At 36.9% G+C, this 21,573-nt stretch overlaps 1 protein-coding gene across 4 annotated transcripts in view; it reads left to right on the plus strand.

Annotated features, from left to right (window-relative positions):
• TULP4 (TUB like protein 4) overlaps positions 1–21,573 on the plus strand; it is a 153,656-nt gene that overhangs the window by 23,577 nt on the left and 108,506 nt on the right. For 3 of the 4 annotated variants that reach the window (XM_050316197.1, XM_050316195.1, XM_050316196.1), the window contains exon 2: positions 4,662–6,946. In XM_050316197.1, the coding sequence (XP_050172154.1) occupies positions 6,695–6,946 (252 nt within the window). In that variant the 5' untranslated portion in view covers positions 4,662–6,694. Of the gene's footprint in view, positions 1–4,661; positions 6,947–21,573 lie in introns of those variants that run through there. The other variant, XM_050316198.1, reaches the window with a different exon arrangement.

Consider the following 21,573-nt stretch of genomic DNA (forward strand, 5'->3'; position numbering starts at 1 on the left):
TTACATCTCTGATTAACGGGACTGACTGTCTTGCACAGGCCATGCAGCTGTCCCCAAGTAGGGAAAGAGCTTCTAGAATTACACAAGGATGAATATTGTGGAGAAAAAAACATTTAAGAACAAACAGAACCAAAATCAAGCATCTTCTAACTTCTTTTTCCTCTCCACTCTTTCCTCATTTTTCTTGGAATAAAGAGCATTTTTACATCCATTATTTAGCCTATTGGTATTTATTTACAATCACATCCTCCAAATTAATTTTGTATTGCTCTGTAATATGCAAGAAATGTGTTAATGTCAATGACTTATGCTATAATGGAAGGTGAATAAACCAAAGATAATTAGAAGATATGAGTGAAAGAAGAGGAAAACCGGTACCTATTCAGGTCAAAATTACATTTTCTCCCTACAGAATTAGCCCGTTTTTAATGGAAAAAAACCCTTTTACCTCCAAACCAGTTATCTTCAGGCTTTTTAGGAATCAAGTATTTAGTTTTGTTAAGTATTTTTTTCCTTTTGGATAGAATTATTTAATAATTTATGTTACTTTATTAGTTGGACTAAATAAACAACAAATTGTATCATTTTACCGGCTTCTAACTCTATAGTATTTAGCCTTGTAATATAGTAACTATATTACTTAATATGCCAATTTTGTAATGTAGTTTTCAGTAGTAACCTTGATGGTTACTTCCACAGTCACCATTTGATAGCTGGTGGGATCATCTGCTGTCAGCTTGTGCTGAAACAATTGTGACTGGCACTTTTAAAACTTCTTCTGTCTTCATGGATACTGGTGTACATTTTTTCCTTCTTAGACTGTAAAGGGCGGGAAAACTACAGTTTCCTTTGACCTTGTGCAGGTTTGACAGGAAGGAAATCTGGTGCTGCTGAAAAGTCCTGAAATCTTTTCAAAGACTCTTCAGCTTATATTTCTTTCCTTAAGATGTTAGGGCAGTCAGAATCTTCCAAAAGCAGACTGTGAGTCCTTTTTTGTTTTGTTTTGTTGTGGTTTTTTAAGATAATAACTTAGAAATAGTGTGTACTCACTTCAATTTTCCTTCTTTGTTTTCCTTCCCTTCCCAGGCCCCTTTTATCCTTACCTTCAGATACTCTGCTCTGGAGCCTTGAACTATTGAAACTCGAGCTATTCAAAACATATTTATGTTTTGAATAAACATAAAATACTGAAGAGCTCGCTGAAGTATTGGTACATTTGGCTGTGCATGACTTCTTTCTGTCAACAAAAGAGACACCCCAATGAAAGATGCATGCGAACAAGCAAATATTTTTCTGGTTGTCCAACTGTGGCTTAACACACTTTATATAACTTAATGGAAACAGTTAGGAGATAAAAATGATGAGTTAAATATTGACATTACAGTATGAAAGCTACTGTTTATGAGCTGTTTTTTTAAAATTAATACCTAAATTTTCTCTACTGCAGAAACATAACTTGCTGCTGGGTTTTGCATTGGAGAAGAGCTATGCTTTCAAAGCAAAGTGAGATAAAATACTTGTGGATCCTACTTTCCTCTGCCACAGGTCTAATATGTTTTTGTCTCATTAGGTGTCTGTACTTAAAAATGTTTTATATCACTGGGCATAGACTTAAAACAGTATTAGAGGATGAGTTCAAATATCATCTCCCTTTGTTGAAGGGAGAATCCAGAGCAAAGATATTTTCAGCTACCCTTTAAGTGAGAGTAAAGGTAGGTAACTGCAATTCATTGATATTTAGGGTCCAAATAGTGTTAGAAAAAAATTACCAGAAAAATCAGAAAACATTGTACTTTTGTGATTAACCCTTCTACTGCTCTGAAAGGAAAGATGCATAAATTTTGGTTATAAAAAATCTGCAGTTAAAAATTTAGTTTCGATGTTCAGTTGCCTCTGGAAGGCCAAGTTCTTTTTATTATGGGGAACCCAAACTGAATTTGCACTAGTGGTAAGATTGTACAAGTAACACCAATTCTTCTATAATGCTTTTTATCCTCTGCTCTTACACATGCTTTAAAATAGAAGACATGGTGTTTCTTGGTTGGGGAAAAACAAGACAAGAAGCTTGGTTTGAACCTATGGAAAGGAGCAGAACTGTGGGACTGTGTAATAACACAAGAAGGGGAGTCTAAGTTACTGATTTTCTTGAGGGAAGACTATCATCTGAATCTTTTAATTAGATTATTTCTTAGGAAATACAGAGTGGATGGAAATGAAAGAGAGGGAAATGAAAAAAGTTGTCTTAATATAAAATATATGTATTTTGAGTGTTTCACACTGCCATCTTAAAAGTATTTTTTCTCATCTCTGAATATAAGTACAACATAAAGAAGTGTTGACCCTCGATGATTTAGAGGTACAATATCCTCGAAGGTTGTATCATACTGAGAAAGGTGTTTGAATAATGACTGACTTTATTCCTTTTGTAGTTATTTTAGATTTTCATCTTTCCGTGTCCAGCATTTCTTATGCAGTTAGAGTATTTTTAAGAGGAGAAGCCTTTGTTTTGTCTAATCTTGAAATTGATGTTAATTGGGATTTAGGCGAGAGGTTATTGGTCAAGATACACAAGAGTCGTTTTCTCAAACTTGTTAATTTTATACTCAGGGAATACTACTATACTACTACTTATGTAGTGAATATATATGCATTATATGTGCAATAATTATATGCAGTGAATAATAATAATAGTTAATTTTATATGCAGTGAATAAGGACAGAAATTGCATACAGATTTTTTGCAAAACCACTGTATCTATAGTTATCTGTGTTTTATAATCCACTTGTACAGGTCTTGCACAGTTCAAACAATTCTGTTTAATGCTTACCTTGTGCTGCTCCAACTGATGTTTCAGAGACTCTGCTTTCTCAGTAAACATTTTTGTTTGTTTCTCTGTAGGATTAGTAAAGGCTTGCATCATAATACTCATGATGCTAATATAAAATGTCAACTCGAATGCGGATGTCTCTTAGGAAGATATGAGTGAGTATGGAACTAATGGCACTGATCCTTCAGAGGATCAAGTTTGCTTATGGGAGAAGCACAGAAGTTTGTCTGCAAGCCATTGTGTTCTAAAAGTTTTTGTGTCTTTATAAGAACTTTCTTTGGTCTGTAATGAAGAAGCACCAGAAATTTGGAAAGTCTAGGTGATATTTCTTATACCCTCATCATGCTATGATGAAAAAGAAATTAATAGCAACCATTATTTTTAAACTTCAGTTAGTTGTAATGCTGAAAAGGTCTGGCAGTGACTCACCAAACCTCAGTGTTTCTGATAAGTAATCTAACTGCATAGTGTTTTAAATTACTTTTTTGCCTTTATGTCTATAAATTTGTTTTCTTATCTTTTCCCTTAAAAAAAAATCTAATTGGTGCATCAGTGCTACACTGAAGTAAGTAGTTGATTAGAAGAAATGTGAGGTTAGTATAGTATGTAATATAAATACATCTTCGAGGAATGTTATCAATGCAGTTCTTAATTTAAATGAGCTCTCTTTAGCCATAACTGTGTAGATCCAATATGTGTGTACTTAAGATACAACTTCTGGAATATCCTCAATAGCCTTTTTCTTGATCTCTCCTACTTTATTTACACTCTTCTGTATAAAACTGACTTTGAGGAATTTTTCTTCCCTTTTTCAAATGGAGACATGCAGGATTTGAATAGTCTTTAAAATTCATCTATATTTATGCAAACTTCTAATATTTAAATCTGAAGTACCTTAGATCTCTTTAAAGTAGTAGTTTAAGCCCTGGAGGAATCTTCCAGGTCTCTTTGAGACTGATAAGTTTAGCACTGTACTTTCATGATTTGGAGCATCTTTTCTATGAGGAAAGTCCGAGAGCTGAGACTCTTCAGCCTGGAGAAGAGAAAGCTCAGGGAGATCTTTTCAGTGTGTACAAACACTTGATGGGAGGGAAGTAAATGAGAGAGATGGGCTCTGCATGGTGGTGTCTGGTGGCAGGACTAGAGGCAATAAGCACAAACTGGTGGTTCCCTTTGAACATCAGGAAACACTTCTTTACTGTGAGGATGACTGAGCACTGGCACAGGTTGCCCAGATAGCTCATAAGTTTTCATCTTTGGAGATATTCAGAAACTTCCTGGATACAGTCCTGAGCAACTGACTCTTAGGTGACCCTGCTTGAGCAGGGTGATTAGACCGGATAATGTCCAGAAGTCCTTTCCAACTTCAACCATTCTGTGACTCTGTTTGTGTGCCTCAGGGTCTAACTCTGTGCCTGCTCTGTCACTAACAGCTCCCTTGCCCATCCTCACTCTGAAGTTGTGAAATCTTTAATAAGAGTTTGACCCAGAGACTGTGACCAAAAGAAAGTTATTTTTTTCCCCTCCTAATGTATCCTTCCTATATACATTTTATTAGTTATGCATGTCAACTGTGAAAAGTTTTGGGAATTTTGGAAGTGAAAAAGAAAATTTTGTAGACTGTGTGTTTCTCAAATACATATGTGTGTTTCTGAATAATGTCTTTATCTATATGTAATATAGATACTTTATAGGAGTCCAGTATAAAATCCTTAATCACATCTTGGTTACTGTAACAGTAGTCCTTTAATATTTACGTTGTTTTGTGACTTATTTTATTCACTTTTTCCCTTTTTTTTTTGTGTGTGTGTGTGTGTATGTTTTGCCTTGCAGAGTTGGAAGAATCCAGGGATTTCAAGTTTTGAGTAATGGGTGTCTCACAAGATTACCACAGCTAAACTGAAAAGGCAGATGCAGCTCTGACTACCAGATTGGTGTGTGCACTGCATGTATCTGAAAACGCACATGTTTTTGTCATCACGTAGACTTGCTCTGGCGTATTCCTGAGAGCTTTACAATTGATGAAAATTAATTTGAGAACCAGATGGAGCACCTTTACAGCGCAGGAATCAGTAATCCATGGAAAGACACCTGCCAGTAATGTTCAACTTTCCACATGGTCTTCACGGGTGAAAAAAGTTTGCAAGAAGAGGAAGAAAAAACACCCTCTGCACAGAAGAAGTGTAATAAATACCTCCACGATCTAAATCAATAGCTGTGAGAGAAACAGAAGAATACAGTGGGCAGAGGAAACTGATTTTGTTCTAGCAGAGGAGTAATGTATGGTCTTTGGCTCGTTTTGCTCTGGGCTCAGTAGTTTGTGAATGGACTAATAAACCGTGACCTTATGTTGAGTAATGATGACTGGAAGTAAATAAGTTGAGGAACTATGGGACAAGTCTGGGCATTGAACTGAGCAAACCTTTCTGCCCTTCTTGAGTTAACAAGGTCATCAAACTTGCATATTCTTTCTCCCTCTCCTTTTTCCTCTTTTCACTTAGTGTGATATAAATACTAATTAATTGAGCTCATAAGTGTTATTCAAATAAAACAATTGGAATACTTCTTATGTTTCCTTCTTGTACAGCTGCAAATGTTGTGTCTGGAACTATGAATCTGTGCTGTAGACAAGCATCAAGAAGGAAAGATCCGATCAAACAAGCAAGGAAAATACCTAGAGAAATAGTGAACCCAGGAAGTCAGAGTTTTAATGCTGCTTCTCTTTCTTTTTTAGATGATTATATTTGTTCCTTCCTTGAATTTTAGAAGATTCTGAAAGAGTGCTTACTTGATGTGCTTTAGTTCTGGCATTTGTTTTTTATGGTGAATGAAACGTCTGTGATTCCATGTAGCAGAAAAAAAGGGAAAAGTAAAGGAAAACCAGCTTGACATTTTAGCCTGTTTCAGAGGAGAGAAAACTTCATGGTTCACCTGAGGCAAACTTATCTACTTTGAACGCTAAAAGCTTTAGAGCATTTTTGATTCTGCTATAAATGAAGAGGGGGTTCTTTTTCATTCGTGTGTGGCAGCAAAAAGTGGGAAAGCAGGCAAGATAGCGTGATAAACAGTTCAGGCTGTGTTGGGTCTCTGGTGGAAAAAAAGTGCTGCAATGAAAATTGGATTGGCTTTGGATTGCAAAAACTTTTGAGTCCAACAGGCGGTTCAGAATCAAGAGGGATTTCCCAACTGGCCTGGCACACCAGTGCCTGCACAAGTTCGGGTCTGTTGTTTCACACGGTTTGTGTGCCTTTTTTTCCCTTTATGCAATCTCTTTCAGCTTTAGCAGCAGAAATACATCAGATGGAAAAGATATGCCAGAGGGCAGCTTGGAAAAGAGGAATGTCATATATATACATATATATGTATGTGCGTGTGTTTCAATTTCTGCAACTGAACTTTTGAAGAAAATCTGACTGGAGGAAATTCTAAAAGCCTTAAGTTACTTGAAACCTACACATTTGCAACTCTTTGTCTCTGGAATTGCATTACGCTAAACTGGAATCTCAGGCTGTATAAAGATTATATCAAGTTGAGCAAAAAGATGACTTAACCATTTCTTGAGCGCCTCTTATGAAGTAGCTGTTTCTCCAAAGGATAAGTGCACCCTCACTCTACAGACTCGAAAACAAAAATGAACCTGAATTTTTTTTTAAGTGTTACTTTTTCTTAGCCAACTGCCATCATCTTTTATAGAGGAATTTTTCACTATGCATTTGGTGGATATTTATAAACACTGACCCCATCCTCCTCCCTTTCAATGATCTATCCCAGGTCAGTCTTATCAATAAAAAAAAAAAAAATTGATTTAAATTTTGTGCACTAGACATATTACTTTCGTATGTCAAAAAATAAAATATTTAAAAAGCATGTATGCAGCAGTGGAACATGGGCCTGTTCTTTGCAGCGATTCCAACATCCTCTGCCTCTCCTGGAAAGGGAGAGTCCCCAAAAGTGAGAAGGAGAAACCAGTGTGCAGGAGGCGGTACTATGAGGAAGGCTGGTTGGCAACAGGCAATGGCAGAGGAGTTGTAGGCGTCACTTTTACTTCCAGCCATTGCAGAAGGGACCGGAACACCCCTCAGAGAATCAACTTCAATTTGAGGGGCCACAACAGTGAGGTAAGCAAAACGCGTGTTACACTTTAAAGGAAATGATAGCTATCTTTTTTCTTTTTCCTTTATTTTTATTTTTTTAGTATTTCTGGTTGAAATTTGACAGGGTGATATGACAGAGGCTTAAGACTAATCCAAATGTGATTGGAGTCTTTCTAGTAAATTCGAGTGTGTGAGACTGATGGTGGAGAAGTTCTCTGGAAATGGTTCTGGTTTTGGTTTGGCCTTTTCATTCCCCATTGCCTCCCAGTTTCCAGGTAGATTCAATTAATGCACGTTAAGAGAGTTAAAAATTGTCATAGTTGACTGCTTTTACACAGCACTAAAGTTTGGCCTGGAAGACTAATGGAAAGGCAGGGGAGTGGGAGAGGAACTCGATTGAAGTCTGCTGGTTTTTCAGAAGCTGTAAACTGCAGCGACCTGTGGCAGGAGATAGCTGTCATGTCTAGGAAAACGTTTAGAAAAAGGGCCAAGTGAGACTTCTGAGAAAAATACTGGGATGCCCTACAGTAAAATGCTGTGTGTGGGTATATGGTAAATTATGTAGACTTGTATGTATAGAAGAGAGACAGATTTATTTGTATATTTGTATCAGGTTCATTCAAAAATTTAGATTCATGTTTTCTGGAAGAATGATGTTTGAATCCAGCATTTTGGTTTGAACCATACCTAATTGTCAGTATAATTATCAATTACAAATTTCATTTTATTTTTTAAATGTGTTATAGAGTAATCACTTTTTTGTTTCTCCATATTTTGTTCTCTAACTTTTCTGTGAACCTAGGCACTTGTTTTTCTTCTTTTGTATAATATATGTTTTGGAAACAATGAAGGAAGTGCTTTTTGTGGGAATGTGAAGTCTTGTTGCAGAATGTGGAAATTTGAGACTAGGTTTAGGTATGTTCCCAGTTAAGTGGGCACTTAAGTGTGTTCATATGCACGCTGCCCTTCGGTTTTGGTGAGTTTTGCTTCATTTACTCAGTTGGCCATTAGATTCTCTTTCTGGGTCACTGCATCATTGCTGTGCAGATTGAACTGTGCTGTTTGGGCATCTTTTCACCTAACAGTGATTGGCATGAGAGAGACTCTCAAATGAAAGGAAAATGTTCTGTTTGAATCTTGTTGTTGTTGTTGTTTGGGTGCTTAAATATACTGGCTCAAGCTTGTCATAAGTTGAGTTGTGTTTCTGTAAGTAATCTTCCTAGTAGCAGAAAATATGTGAACGACCAGAGAGGAGACTGACAATTTATTTCTCTCTATGGCCCTACTAAACTGATAATGGTGGGATCCTACTGACGGAAGAGAGAAGTGGCTCTAGTGCAACTAGCTTTCCATGATGAGTCTGTGGCTGCTACCAGATTTTCCTGCTGGCATGGTTTTTTGAGCATCATTTTAAGTGGAAGTTCATTCTTACAAGATAACGTGTTATACAACACCCTTCACCAGGCTTACTGAATTCAATCCTTTTATAGGAGAATCCTACTGATTTGAGTAGGAATGAAACTGTAATACAAGATTTGTTACTTGTTAAAGGTATGTAGTTGAATGGACAGCAAGATTATTTTCTTTTGAAAACATCTTTCCTTCTAAATCTGTCTGCTGAAAGATTCTTGGAAGAAAATATTGAACAGCACCATTTATTGCTCATATTTGCATAAAAAGTAGTAAATGTTTTGTTCTCCCATTCTAGTGTTAAAAAGCAAGTCAACAACAACCTTGTCTCTTCCATGTACCACACTACATAATGGAAAATGCTAATTTTGAAAGCATATCCTGGTATATGTCTCTGATTAAAGCCATGTGTGTTGTACAGAATGTGCCCAGAGGAATGTGATTGACTTAAAACTTTAGGAGCCTGTTTGATTCACTGACCAGTTCTAGAAGAATATTGTATTGTGTTGTTCCCAGAAGTGGTGATTTATACCTATACATATTTCTCTTTGGGATAAAGCTAGGGTGGCAAGTCAAGTTTATTGCTTTTCAGTCATACAGTGCTACTTCAATATCTGTATACATTTGATTATAAAGTATAAAACGCTGAAATGAACCGAGCAGAAGAGTGAAAATACAGAAGCTAAATGCTTTCTATTTGGGGTATGACTAACAGCAAGCTGTGGGCAGAGCTTGTGTTTTATTTATTGTACATATATTGTATTTCAGTTTTAGGGTGAAAATCTGGAAGAGGTAATGTGGCATCACTGTGCTTTTGGCAAGAACGTGACACTTTTTAAGTGGGTCAAGAAGGTGAATGCTAGTGATGTATTTTTGCAGTGTTTTTGTGATTGCTGAAGAGACTCACTGAAACCTTCTTTTTGACTGTAATAACATGCCTGTAGCATATCAGAATAAACAAGAATGAAGAATTCCCAGAACTGAATTACTGACATGCATATTATAGTGGTGGATTTGAATGACTCATCATGTTGAACAATAATTGAGAATTAAAAGCGCTGTAGTTTGAGCCACACTTGTGCTTTTACAATTGCTTCAAGGTTGGTTTTTAGAGTTTGCAACAACCTCATTTCTTTTTTTGTAACTACTAAGAAGAATAACAGGAGTTAAAATATGCATATTCCCTTTATTCTGTGGCAAGAGGTGAAAATACTGCACTTTTGGATAGATCTTTCTTTTAACTTTGGCATTGCATTTACTGTCCTGGATCTCGTTTACATAAGGGTCAGCATTCTGAAAAAATGAAAGCTTAAATGTGCACAAATCAAAGGCAGAAGAAACTCTGATGCAGAAAGAAGGGGAGGTATGTGTTATGCAGCAATTGTGTGTTTCACATGTAGGAGGTGGAATACTTTGCATCTCTGTCCATGGGATAAGAAGCATCTCTGTGAGGATAGGTAGTGGATGGAGCAGATGTGAATGACTGCAGAGGCACATGGTTCAGTCTGGCTTTTGAGCATTTCATTTATTCTGGAAGAACAAACTGACAGAAGCTGGCATTTGGTGGGGTTTTGTGTGGCAGAAAGGTTACAGGGCAGGAAGATGTGCCACATTGTACCACAGTGTGTAAATTAGCAGTCAAGGAGCAGAGGTCTGGTGATCTAAAACACCTTTGCTTCCCCTGCATGTGCAAATGCAGTTCTTTGTTGAAATTAAAGAGTGAAATTTTGAAGTCTTTGATTTTGACCTACTTGACTTTCTTTGGCTGCACTGGGAAACTGTTGAAGAGGAATTGAGCAAATTCCTTTTATGACTTATTATTTCTGTAATAAATGAAGTATTAAATGATAAGTATCTGTCACTTCAGCAGGGCCAATATTTTACCTAGAGTGACTAGTAGTGCCAGGCTGAATAATTTTTTGTAGTACCACAAAGACACTAGCTTTTAGCATCTGGTCCATCTTGAGTTTTCTGGGGAGAGATTTTCAAGGTGATCTGTAAAGGATAATTAGAAAACCCCCAAACTTATCTCTATGGGTCTTCAATTATCCTTAGAGGGATTTTTCCTTCCAGTGAAATATTTGTAAAATGTCTGCAAATCAGATTGGTTTGTGCCATTGTAGGTATTTTTTTAATGGTTTCTGTTGTGTCTAGTGTATTAAGATAGTAACAATTTCTATGGCACTTAATGTCTCTTAAATTATTAGTGTTTGAAAAAATATTTTACAGGTATACGTTTTCTTTTGACTGTGCTAACTGAAAAGACATCTTTGGTATGTTTAATAAGATTCAGTGTGCTAATTGCTGGACTGAAGCATTAAAAAGTATTCCGAGAATATGCAAATTCAAAGCAGTGAATTAAGTAACATGCCAAATAAATTATTGAGTATATATAACATTTTTTACTGTAAACATAAAGTAAATTGCTCATTTACTTACATTTTTCATTATTTGAGTGTTCCAAGTGCATGTCTACTCCTGCAAAAAACCCACCCTGTTTTATTTAGCATAGAATTTAGAAGTAGATAGGGATGTAAACATGTCTCAGCTGGACTGTCAAATGAATTAGTTACACCTTTTCAGAGGAATGCTGTCCTTTAAAAATATTCAATACATGTTGCTTTTCATACTGCATTAGTTATGGAAGTCTGCACAGTTCTTGGTTTGGTTTGGTTTTCTTTTAGGGTGGAAGGAGCTTACAGATTTGTTTATCCTGTTTTAAAAAGAAAGCTTTTCTTTATTCTTCCCATCTCTTTGAGCTTGTATGTATCTGGCAGAGCAGATTCTTTCCAGAAGTCTGTTGCTTGTGTGAGAAATAAATTAAAACAAACAAATAAAATAACCTTTTCAGTAGTGTTTCTTGCTTTGTAGGTCACTGGTAATAATACAGAAAAACAATACAGGAAAACTGTTGCCTTCATATTTACCTGTAACAGTTGTTATTGGTGAAGAGTATAAGTATCTACTTGGGGGAGAGTTGTACCACGATGATGCCTTTTGGCTGTAGAAGCCTCAGTGGTACAAGACATACACTGATGTAAACTGCAGTGGTACTGCAGATCCTCTTTTCTCTCTTTCTGTCACTGCACGCAGAAGACAGGACATTTGTTGGCAGAAATACAATCTCTGTTAAAGCAAGCTAGTGTAATTGGAAAAGACAGACAAGCTTTTGGGCATACAAGGTTCTGAAGAAGGACTTGTCTTTCTGAAAGCTTCCCTACTTTTACCACCCTCCTATTGGATACAGTGCTAAATCTGTCTACAAACCATGCCCTTCCTCTGTCCTTAAACTATTATGGCTACAGAAAAATAGTACTGCAGAGAGAGGCAGAATTAGTAGGAAGTGACTTGGAGAACAATAGGTGCTGTGCCTAACTATGCTGGCTCTGTTCAGTTTGTATTGTGACTAGTGTTACCAGACTTTTCTGACTACATACTTTCAGAAAGAACAAACACATTGAGATTTCCTTCAGGTTCCTTATTATACCTTCTTGAGCTGTCAGCTCTGCACTTGGTCTGGGTGCTCGAGTGCTTTAATTTCTTAAAGTAAGCATTAGAAGAGCCAAAATGCATTTTAAACCTTGTTGTTAGTCTTTTACCAACGTTTCCAACTTTTGATGAGGCTTACATGTGCTCTGTGGCATGCAAAAGTGCCTTTTATAGCCTTCTCTTAAGAGAATTAGCAAAGAAAATAAATGAAGCAGTAAGCTGGAAAGGATTGATCCTCTTCCCTTAAATGACAAATAGACCTGCTACTTCCCATTTCCAAGCCCTATATCAGTATGCAAGGTATGGCCTAAACTGTTCCTGTATACCTTCTGCGTAGTTTGTTCACTCTAAGAACTGTGACCACTTTCAATGTATCTTACTTCTCTGTGATACTATTTTTTTCCAGCCACACTCAGCTTCTACTTTCACAAATATTTGGCCCTTTCTGTCTGACTGTCCGCCTTTCTCAATGGCCTCAAGAGTTTGAGCCTCTGTATGAGCTCTCAGATTCTGGGGGCACTGACTGCTCGATGCAGTCTCCTGGTACGGAGGTTGTATAAGGTACAGGATTATATTTGTTCTTATGCAGTCATGTGGCTTTGAAGCAAACCATTCAATATTGTTGCAATTGTTGAGTAATGAGAGTTGATAATGCTACATTGATGCGCTTCTTGAAAGTCGTTTTTGTAGGTCATGCAACACAGTTTGTTTCCTGCAAAGGATAGGTCATCAGCTTGGAAAATTTCAAATTACAGTTTTTCTGGTTTGTGCTAATAAGCATCTAGAAAATCACCCTCAAACTTGGGCAAAAAAGGAATAAATGACATGAAATCGGTGTTGTCAGCTTTTAAACAGAATCAATTATATTTGTAAGTGGGTCATCAATGCAGTGTTAAAGTTTGCCGTGCCATAACAAGTTACTCCAGTTTTGTTGTTCTGTAATTCTAGTCAGAAAAGTTTGAAGTGGAATCAAGCTCACCATTATCAGAAATGAACCCTAAGCTTTTATTCGTGTTAAATTGCTGAAAGATAACAACAGGCATATTTTAAGATAACGATACACCTGAGGGGCACTTCTTAGTTTTGAATTAGGGTGAAGATACTCTATTGCTCTGGATAGAAGTAGTTGTTCAGAGTGATAATTTCTGAGTTCAAGGAAAATAAGTGCATTTTCTTTAAGAAAAATTTAGTGATGTAGACCTATTGCTGCACTGAGTAGGTGAGGTTACTCACCAATTAGATAGTTGATACCTGAGCTTGGAATATGAGCACTTTCACAGTAAGGTGCTGAATCAGGAACTCAGTATGTAATTCTGAAGGCCTTGTATAGGCATACATACATATTGAGCATCTGAATAGTGGAGAAATTGGGTTTTATGATGGCATTTCTGAGCCATAATAATCATTATGGACACTGCCTTGGTTTAAACAGTTCCCAGAGGAATTCATCAAATTACAGATAGTCTGAACAGATAAGATACCCATTACAAACCATAAACATTTCACAATATAATGGAACGTAGAGTACCAAGTAATTGCTTGTCAAGTATAGATGGAATGTGGTAGGTCAGACAGAAGAAATTTTATAGGCATTTATCCTTGAGCAACCACCATCTCTGCTCTGATAGCAATCTTTTATGAACCTGTGTGAACTTGTGAGGGAGTTCTCAGTATTCTCTTTCCATTAGGAACTTTTTGAAAGGGAAGTAATCCACTTGTATAATAAAAATGTTATGGGAAGTCATGAAAATAAAGTTAAATTGGGGAAAGTTTTTTGAATTTTCAAAAAGAAGTGTTGGTTTATTGTGATGTTTCAGTTCTGGAAATATTTGGCAAACTGGTATGCTGGAAAACAACATCCTTATATGCATTTTAAGGAAATGCTATGTGCATAGATGACTTTAGTAATGAAGAAAATACAGTTTTGTTTACCCTAATCAGAATGTTGAACATGAGCAAGCAATGTAACCCTTACAGTGAAGAAGGCAAATGGTGTCCTTGGTGATATTAGGAGAAATATTGTCAGCAAGCAGGTTGAGGGAGGTGATGCTTCCCCTCTGCACAGCACTGGTGAGGCCACATGTGGAGGACCATGTCTGGTTCTGGGAGAGGTGTGTGGGGGGTTCCCAGTACAAGAGATCAAAGAAGGGCCACAAAGATGATTAAAGGACTGGAGCACCTCACTGGTGAGAAAAGGCTGAGAGAGCTGGAATTGTTCAACCTAAATAGAAGGCTCAGTAGGATCTTATTAATATATATAAATACCTGAAGGGAGGGTGCAAAAAGATGGAGCCAGGCTCTTCTTAGCAGTTCTTGGTGACAGAGGGAAAAAGGGCACAAACTAAACCGTGGGACACTCCCTGTGAGTACCAGGAAATGGTTTTTTCCCTGTGAGGGCAGCTGGCTGAGGTTGCCTAGAGAGGTTGTAGAGTCTCCATCCTTTGAATTATTCCGAAGCTGTCTGAACATAGTCCTGGGCAAGCATTTCTGTGTCCTTTCTGGAATTGGGAGCTTTGACCTTCCAGAGGTTCAACCCCAACCACTTTTTGACCCTGTGAAATCTGTTTGTAAATCTAAGTGAAATTCTTTGCACCTAGATTGGTGAAGCAATATCTAAAAAACAGGTCTTGAAGGCAGGCAGGAAGTGCTTAATATACAAAAGTGTGGAGAGAAGCCATTCAAGTTTGGCTAAAATGAGAGAACAAACTGATGTGCTAGAGGAAGGAGAAAGCTGCTTTTCTGAGGAGAAATGCAGATGATTTTCCAAGTAGTCAAGCAGTTGGAGACCATAGTCAGAATCCTCTTGAAGTAAAAAGGCAGAGGTAATTAAAATGCAGAAGAAAGTCAAAGCTGTTGCATGTGAGGGTAACTTCACAAGAGAAACAGAATTTGGGAAGGAAAATTGTCACTGATCTGAAGAAGAGAAGGAACTGTTGAGATGGCACAAACCCTGCGGCTTGAAAAGTTTTAGAAGCAGCTGCAGAGCATAAAAATCTACAGCCCTGCTTAAAACAAAGTGATAAAAAATGCTAAATGCAGACAGTGACAAATCAGACTTCTGGAGGAAATTGAATCACAAGGTAGCAGTGCCCTAACTACTGAGTTGGCTCATCTGCTTATAAAATGAGAGAATGGCAAGTAACTGTTTCATCGAGGAAAGACAAGGTAAAACCATGAAGAAACCTGCAGCAGCAGATGCACAGTAGGGTAGGTACGTACCTGCATATGTGCAGGAGGAGCAGGTGTAGCTGGAGTACAGCCAGTCTCACAAGTGTTGTCCAAGCAGAGAATAACACTGGCTTTTGTGAAGCTAAGCAAGTGTGTAGGGGATCTGGCTTTCACTGACAGTCAGCAGAAGGCAGCAATCGGTTCCACAGATGGAGTTTCCAGAGAGGATAATGGCCAGCAGCAGAAAGCTGATTATCAGCAGTATGGAGATGTCCTAGATTTAATGTCTTGAGTGGTGTCCTGAAGAGGGGGCCAAACATAAGGACCTGCAAGAGGTGCTGGAGAAATTGAGAAAGAGAGAGCATTTTAGTCTGTTGAAGAAGAAGTCTATTTTCTTAGTGAAGTGAAAAAAAAGAATGATAGAGGATTCTCCCACCCAGGGAAGAGACAGCTCTCAAGCCTTGAACCTGAAACACTTAGGGGAGATTGAGTTTCACAGAAAAAAGGATTTCACCAAAAGGAGTATCACAGTCATTCTTCAGGTAGAGACACAACAGAAAATTATGCCAGTGGAGAAAAAGAGGTATGAAGGAGAACCAAATAATCTTGATTATTTGATTACAAAATACTAAAAATGGAGGTATTAGTAATTTCTAGCTACCCTAATGAGGACCTTCCTTGACAAATGACCTTATCTCTAAAGTATGCACATGTGAAGATATCCCAGAAGGCTGTGTGGAAGAAACAAAGAAACTGCTTTCTGATGCTCTGCTTTTGGTAAAAGGAGTGTTGATTGCATACTTGATAGCTTAGTTTATAAGGGACATGACAAGGCAGTTATATTAAAATTATCATAAGGAAAAGGGATCCTGTTTCTTCTTTCCCTTTCCCTAATTCTAGTTTAGTCCTGTGCAGTGTTTTTTGAGCCTGATAATAGACAAATATCTTGCTGCTCAGTTGAGCAGTATTCTGGGAGCATATGATGCTGCACAGAAGTGAGAATGTTAAATGCCTGGTTAATTAATAAAGGGTGTTGTAAGGAATGGATGATCAAAATGTTTAGTTCCTTGAAATAAGGTGTCTTAAAAGTATACAGAGGACTAAGTGGCTAAGAAAGGCTGCAATTTAAGGGTACATGTCACCATATACATAAATGCATACATTGCTGTTTTCCTATGAAAAATCATCATCATCTACATGTTTCATTTTAATTTCATTACATTTCCAGCATTCTTACTGTTTCTATAATACTTTCTTCAGATTTAGTCCTCTTTTTACTTTAGCGATTCCAGACTCCGCACTCCACCTGGGAGAGAAGTCTGCGTGTCATAAGCTTTCTTGAACATTAGCAATATTTATGCAAGTTAAAAGATGTAAGCTTGTTTATTGAGAAATATGTATTGGCATATACATAGATGTTGTTCTTGTTTGAGGGAAATCAGAAGTCTTTTGAAGCAGTGCTTCAAATTGAGAGTTGTTCATACTGACAAAATTTGTCCTGCTCCAAGTTCTTTCTCCAGAAGAAGCAAATCCAGCAGGGAGGTTAAGAAATTAGATTAGAATATTGTCATTTTAATACGTACTACTTATGCAACCAATTATACCTTGTTATTATGTCTTATGGCTGCCATAAAGTCATTCTGTTGAATAAACAGATTCAAATCAGGTTTTGACACAATGTTATTATGTATTATTAAAGGCCCTGGCTGAGGCTGGAGTTTCATTGGGTTAATTGTGGTAACAGTTGCAGTCTCTGTGGTCACAGATTATGTGTTATAATTGTCTCCCTCAGCCAGCTTCCCCTAGTTGCCTCAGAGTGAAGAAGTGATATATAGTTGTGATTACACTGGCCAGGGAGATGACTATGTTTAGTGCAGGCAGCAGGTGTCAGTAATTACAGGTGTGGGTCACTTTTCCATCCTGAAGTTCTTGAGTTGCTGCTAACAACTAAAATGAGCTGTTTAATCTCTGAGATGGAAGAGGGAGATGCCTTCTCTAAAAACAGATGATCCTAAACTACCATTTGAGACAAATACATGTAATTTTGTTTCTGTACATACAGAATATTTTCATAATGTCTCATTCTTATTTTAATTACCCTTTCTGCAGCTTTGCATAATTGTAACAATAATCAGAACATGTTTGTCAGATTTGAAGAACTTCAGCATGTTCATAAGACTAGAAAACATCGTACAAAGAAGTTGAATTTTACATCTATACATGTTTTAGGAATGATATGGACCTGAAGCAGATCCAGAGGAGGGCCACAAAAATGGTCAGAGGGCTTTGAACGTGGAGAAGTCTCTGGGGAGACCTTATAGCAGCCCTCCAGTACCTAAAGAGGGAAGAGGGAAAACTGGAGAGGGACTTCTTACAAGGTCATATAGTGATAGGACAAGGGGTAATGGGTTTAAGCTGAAAGAAGGCAGGTTTAGATTTCTGAGGGTGGTGAGGCTCTGGAACAGGTTGCCCAGAGAAGTTACAGATGCCCCAGCCCTGAAACTGTTCAAGGCTGGGTGGGATGGGGCTTTGAGGAACCTGGTCTAGTGGAAGGTGCCCCTACCCATGGTAGGCAGGTTACTTAGAGCACCTTTAAAGGTCCCTTCCAACTCAAACTATCTAGAATTCTATTTTACTTATATGAGCTGTAATATAAATTGTGAGATGAAAAAAAAAACTTCATGTAAGTAAAACTGTTGAAAAAATAACAGCCACAGAAAAGTTCTGTTCCACAGAAAAGTACACTAATACACTAATGAGGAATTAAACCATTTGATCTAGGGACCTCTTACACTCTTGTAAGGTTTCATGCTTTAGTTTCTGCTAACTTAATAAAGTATAAAACAAATGTTCTCTATTGAGCTAAAAATTCATATGAAGCTTGATAAAAGTGCAAATGGATGAGACATACCATAACTTAGGATACTATTTTAAATGAGAGCATAGCATTTCTCTTTAGTGACCTTTGAATAATCTTATTTTCTAGTTAACAGTTTTTCAAATCTGTTGTGAATAGGCATGATTCACAAACTAATTGAAGAAGTAAGGTTTTTGTCCTCATTTTTTGCCTGTTCATCTGTTTTGTTTTGAAGGAAATGATATCTGATTTTACTGTGGCTGTTCAGTGCTTTCAGTGTTCCTTTCCTACAGATTCCCAATTTTTGGTACATAAAGAATTAATAACAATAGTTTATATATATTTATAACAATAACGAAACTAGAAGCACTTTTTTGTTACATGTACACGGAATAAAAATTCTTGCTGTGCACTAGGCATTTTATTACTTCATTTGAGATAGTTTTCCAAGGTAGTTTCTGAGCATGGGATTTTTATACTGAAATACACTGAGGTTTAGTTGCAAGTGTGTCTCCTGTTTGAAAATAATAAGACAGAGAGTTAAAAGATTTTAAACTTGATGATTTTGGGCAGCTTTTATTTTTAATTTTCTTGTGACCTTTATGTTTGTAATCTTCAGGACAGAAATTTGAAAGCTTTTTAATACTGAAGTCATTCTAGTTTCTTAGATTGTCTTTTGAAATACTGCTAGTAGTATTAGAAATACCTTATTATTAAAATTTTATATTTAAATTACTATTGCAAATACTAGTAGCACCTGAATTTCCAGTATTATGTCTACTCACTCTCTAGAAATTGTAAGCTTTCCAATATTATTATTGTGCTGTTGAAAATAGGTAGCTTTACATGGTGAGCATCCATTATTATTTTTATTGGCATTTGTTCAAGCTGAGGGTTTTACTAATTTGATGTAAGCATCTAATATATAATTAATTGCATGTTAATTGATAGCAGCCTTCATGAGAATAGGGAAACAGCTCAGAGTTCAGTTAGAAGTGGGTATGAGCCTGAAGGGTAGGTAAGGGTGGGAATTTGGGACTGTTTGGATGCAAGATACAGGAGTACCTCAAGGGGATAGGAGGCAGAGAGAGCAAGCCTGCCTGCTGCTTTTCTTGTCTGACTTTCTGCAAGGCTTTGAGGTTGGACCTATGGTTCTGATGTCCTGAATTCATAAACAGCTATCAGATGTGTTCAAAATAGCTTTATCCTCTGTAGTGATCCAAACCAGAGATGACAACTTTAATAGCTCCTGGTTAAATGTAGATAGTGGATATCAGTCCTGCTCATTGTTTTGTGGATTGATGGTGGATGTCATGAGCAACACATAGGTTTTCCGTATTTCTTTTGTAAAACTTGAGCAATTTGTCAGACAGCCATTGAGTATCAGATAGAAACATTAAACTATCAGAAGTTATGAAATGTCAGCATTAGCTGCAATTGATTTACCATGTCGGTTTGTTTCTTTGAATGTGTCAGTGTGTACATATTGTGATTTAGTTTTCAATTACCTGAATACATACTTTTTTCCCCCCTTTTTGACTCCTTGGAATTCTCATCTCTTCAGTGCATGTATGGTGCCTGTGGATGAGGGAAAGTTGCCCAAAAAAGTTCTGTATTACTTTTTTTTGGAAGGTCGTAAGAATGCAGTGAATGGCATGAAGAAAAGTAAAGTCTTATGGTTGGGCAGCTGAATGTTGCTGTGGAGGATTGGGGTTTTTTTTAATATAGCTTTTCACCATAACTAGGATGTATTTCTCATTTTCTTAATAATGGTGGTTATCATTTTACTATCTTTGGAACTGTGAAGATGAATCAATTAATTTTCATTAAAAGATCAATTACTATAATTCTACACAGGTAGCCAGCATTTCTTGGCATTTGCCCTTGTCAGTCTAATCTTGATGTTCTTCTGGGAATCTGGTTTCACAAGCCAATTTAAAGATAAATTTTCATGACTCATCTTCAGAGTTTGATGATGATCATTTGACCCCACAGCACATGAGCATCCATACAGTGGGGTTTTTTGGTATATATCTGGCTGATCTTGAGGGATTCCTTGATGGACAGCATAACTACCTTCAAAGCTCAAAACTTAGGTGTATAACAGTTGGAGTAAGGAGATTTTTAGCTGGGTTTTACATCCAGCTCTCTGTGATTCAGTCAGTTTATGAGCTTAGAAATCACCCATTTGGAGCTTCAGAACAATTGTAAGGATGCGGATTGTGCCCAGAGGATGTATAACATAATTCCTGTTAATGGAAGGCTTTAATAATTGAGTTCAGTGTTGTTGATGGTAACATTAGAGATGTTGGATCTAACTTGTCCTTTTGAGCTTGACTTTTAAAGTGCTCTAAAAAAAATTCTGTGATGTACTTATATGCGGCAGCAGTTATTAAGACTGAGAATCACAGGCATTTAATTGAATCTGAAACATGGTAGTGTGACTCCCTAGGGTAGGTGTGAAAGCTAGAAGAAAGTCAGATAGTAAATGGAGTGAAGTTTCTTATTGTCAATTAACTCCAGAATTGCTTGAGAAATGCAGTTTATCAACCAACTTACTGTATTCTCACCAGTACTGCAGATACCACCGTGGTCTGAAAAATCGAGTTGAGCTTTTAATCCTCACGAGTAATCAAGGTAGATTAATGTAGGTTTGCTCTCCTATATCATCTGTCCAACGTGGTATTTCCAGCAGGTCTAAGTGAGTTTAATGGAAAAAAACTGTTGCATTTATGAGTAAAGATATTCCTTTTGTTCTGAAAGCAGCAAAAAGTATGTTATCTTTTCTCTTTGTAGGGACAACTCTGAGGTGTTAACTTTTTATCTTGAATGTCAGTGAAGGTGAATTTTGAATACACATGGGGAGCAAATTTATTGAGTAAACAGTTGCTACTGTTACATAAATCACCCTTAAGGCTGCATTTTAAAGCCCTTACATTGCCGGAATGAGGCAAAGGCCCATAAAATACTCAACAAAAGGTGAATGAAATGTACAGGAGGCTTTAAAAAGGGGGTAAAATGTCTTTTTAAATAACTTTTATACTTCCAGTTGGTTGCAGAGAATGCTTTTTTGGGCTCACTGTCCTATGTGTTGATGGCTGATTTTCTAAATTATTTTTACAATTGTCTTTAGGAATAACAACTCCATCATACTGTGCTGTGGCACTCATGGGTAACTTCTGTCAGTATAAATTCGCTACTATTCTTGTGAAATTAAAATTTTCATTAATAGAGAAAGTTGGGTTATTATTTTTAAAATATTCATGAGGATGGCACTGCTTTTAGTGGAACATGTTAGATTATATAAAATATTAAGCTAGTCTGTTTATAATGACAACTTTCTATTTGGTGTGTGGTTTTTTTGTTGTGTTGGTGTTTTTTTTTTTTTTATTTTAACAAATTGAGAGTATTTGAATTTTTCACCTAAAATACAGTTTTCAAAAGCCATTTTGCTCACTCCTCTTCATCTTTTTGTATTTCTGCTGAAAGAAAGTAGTCTGCTGCTTTCTTCATTCACTACTTGGGATAAGTAAGGAGGGAAACCTTAAAAATACTTCAGATAGAATTGAAGACGCAGATTTTCTAATTCTGTGAGCCAATAATAGTCTAAGTTGAAAATAAGAGGCCTGTTTTTGAGGATTTTTGATGAGCTGAAAATTTTTGGAACATCTCCAATCATGACAACCACATAATTGTTTGATGGAAGGCTGCTCACCAATTTGTATTC

The sequence above is a fragment of the Myiozetetes cayanensis genome, unplaced genomic scaffold, assembly GCF_022539395.1.
Source record: "Myiozetetes cayanensis isolate MyiCay16 unplaced genomic scaffold, myiCay2020 scf2-11, whole genome shotgun sequence".
NCBI lineage: Eukaryota > Metazoa > Chordata > Aves > Passeriformes > Tyrannidae > Myiozetetes > Myiozetetes cayanensis.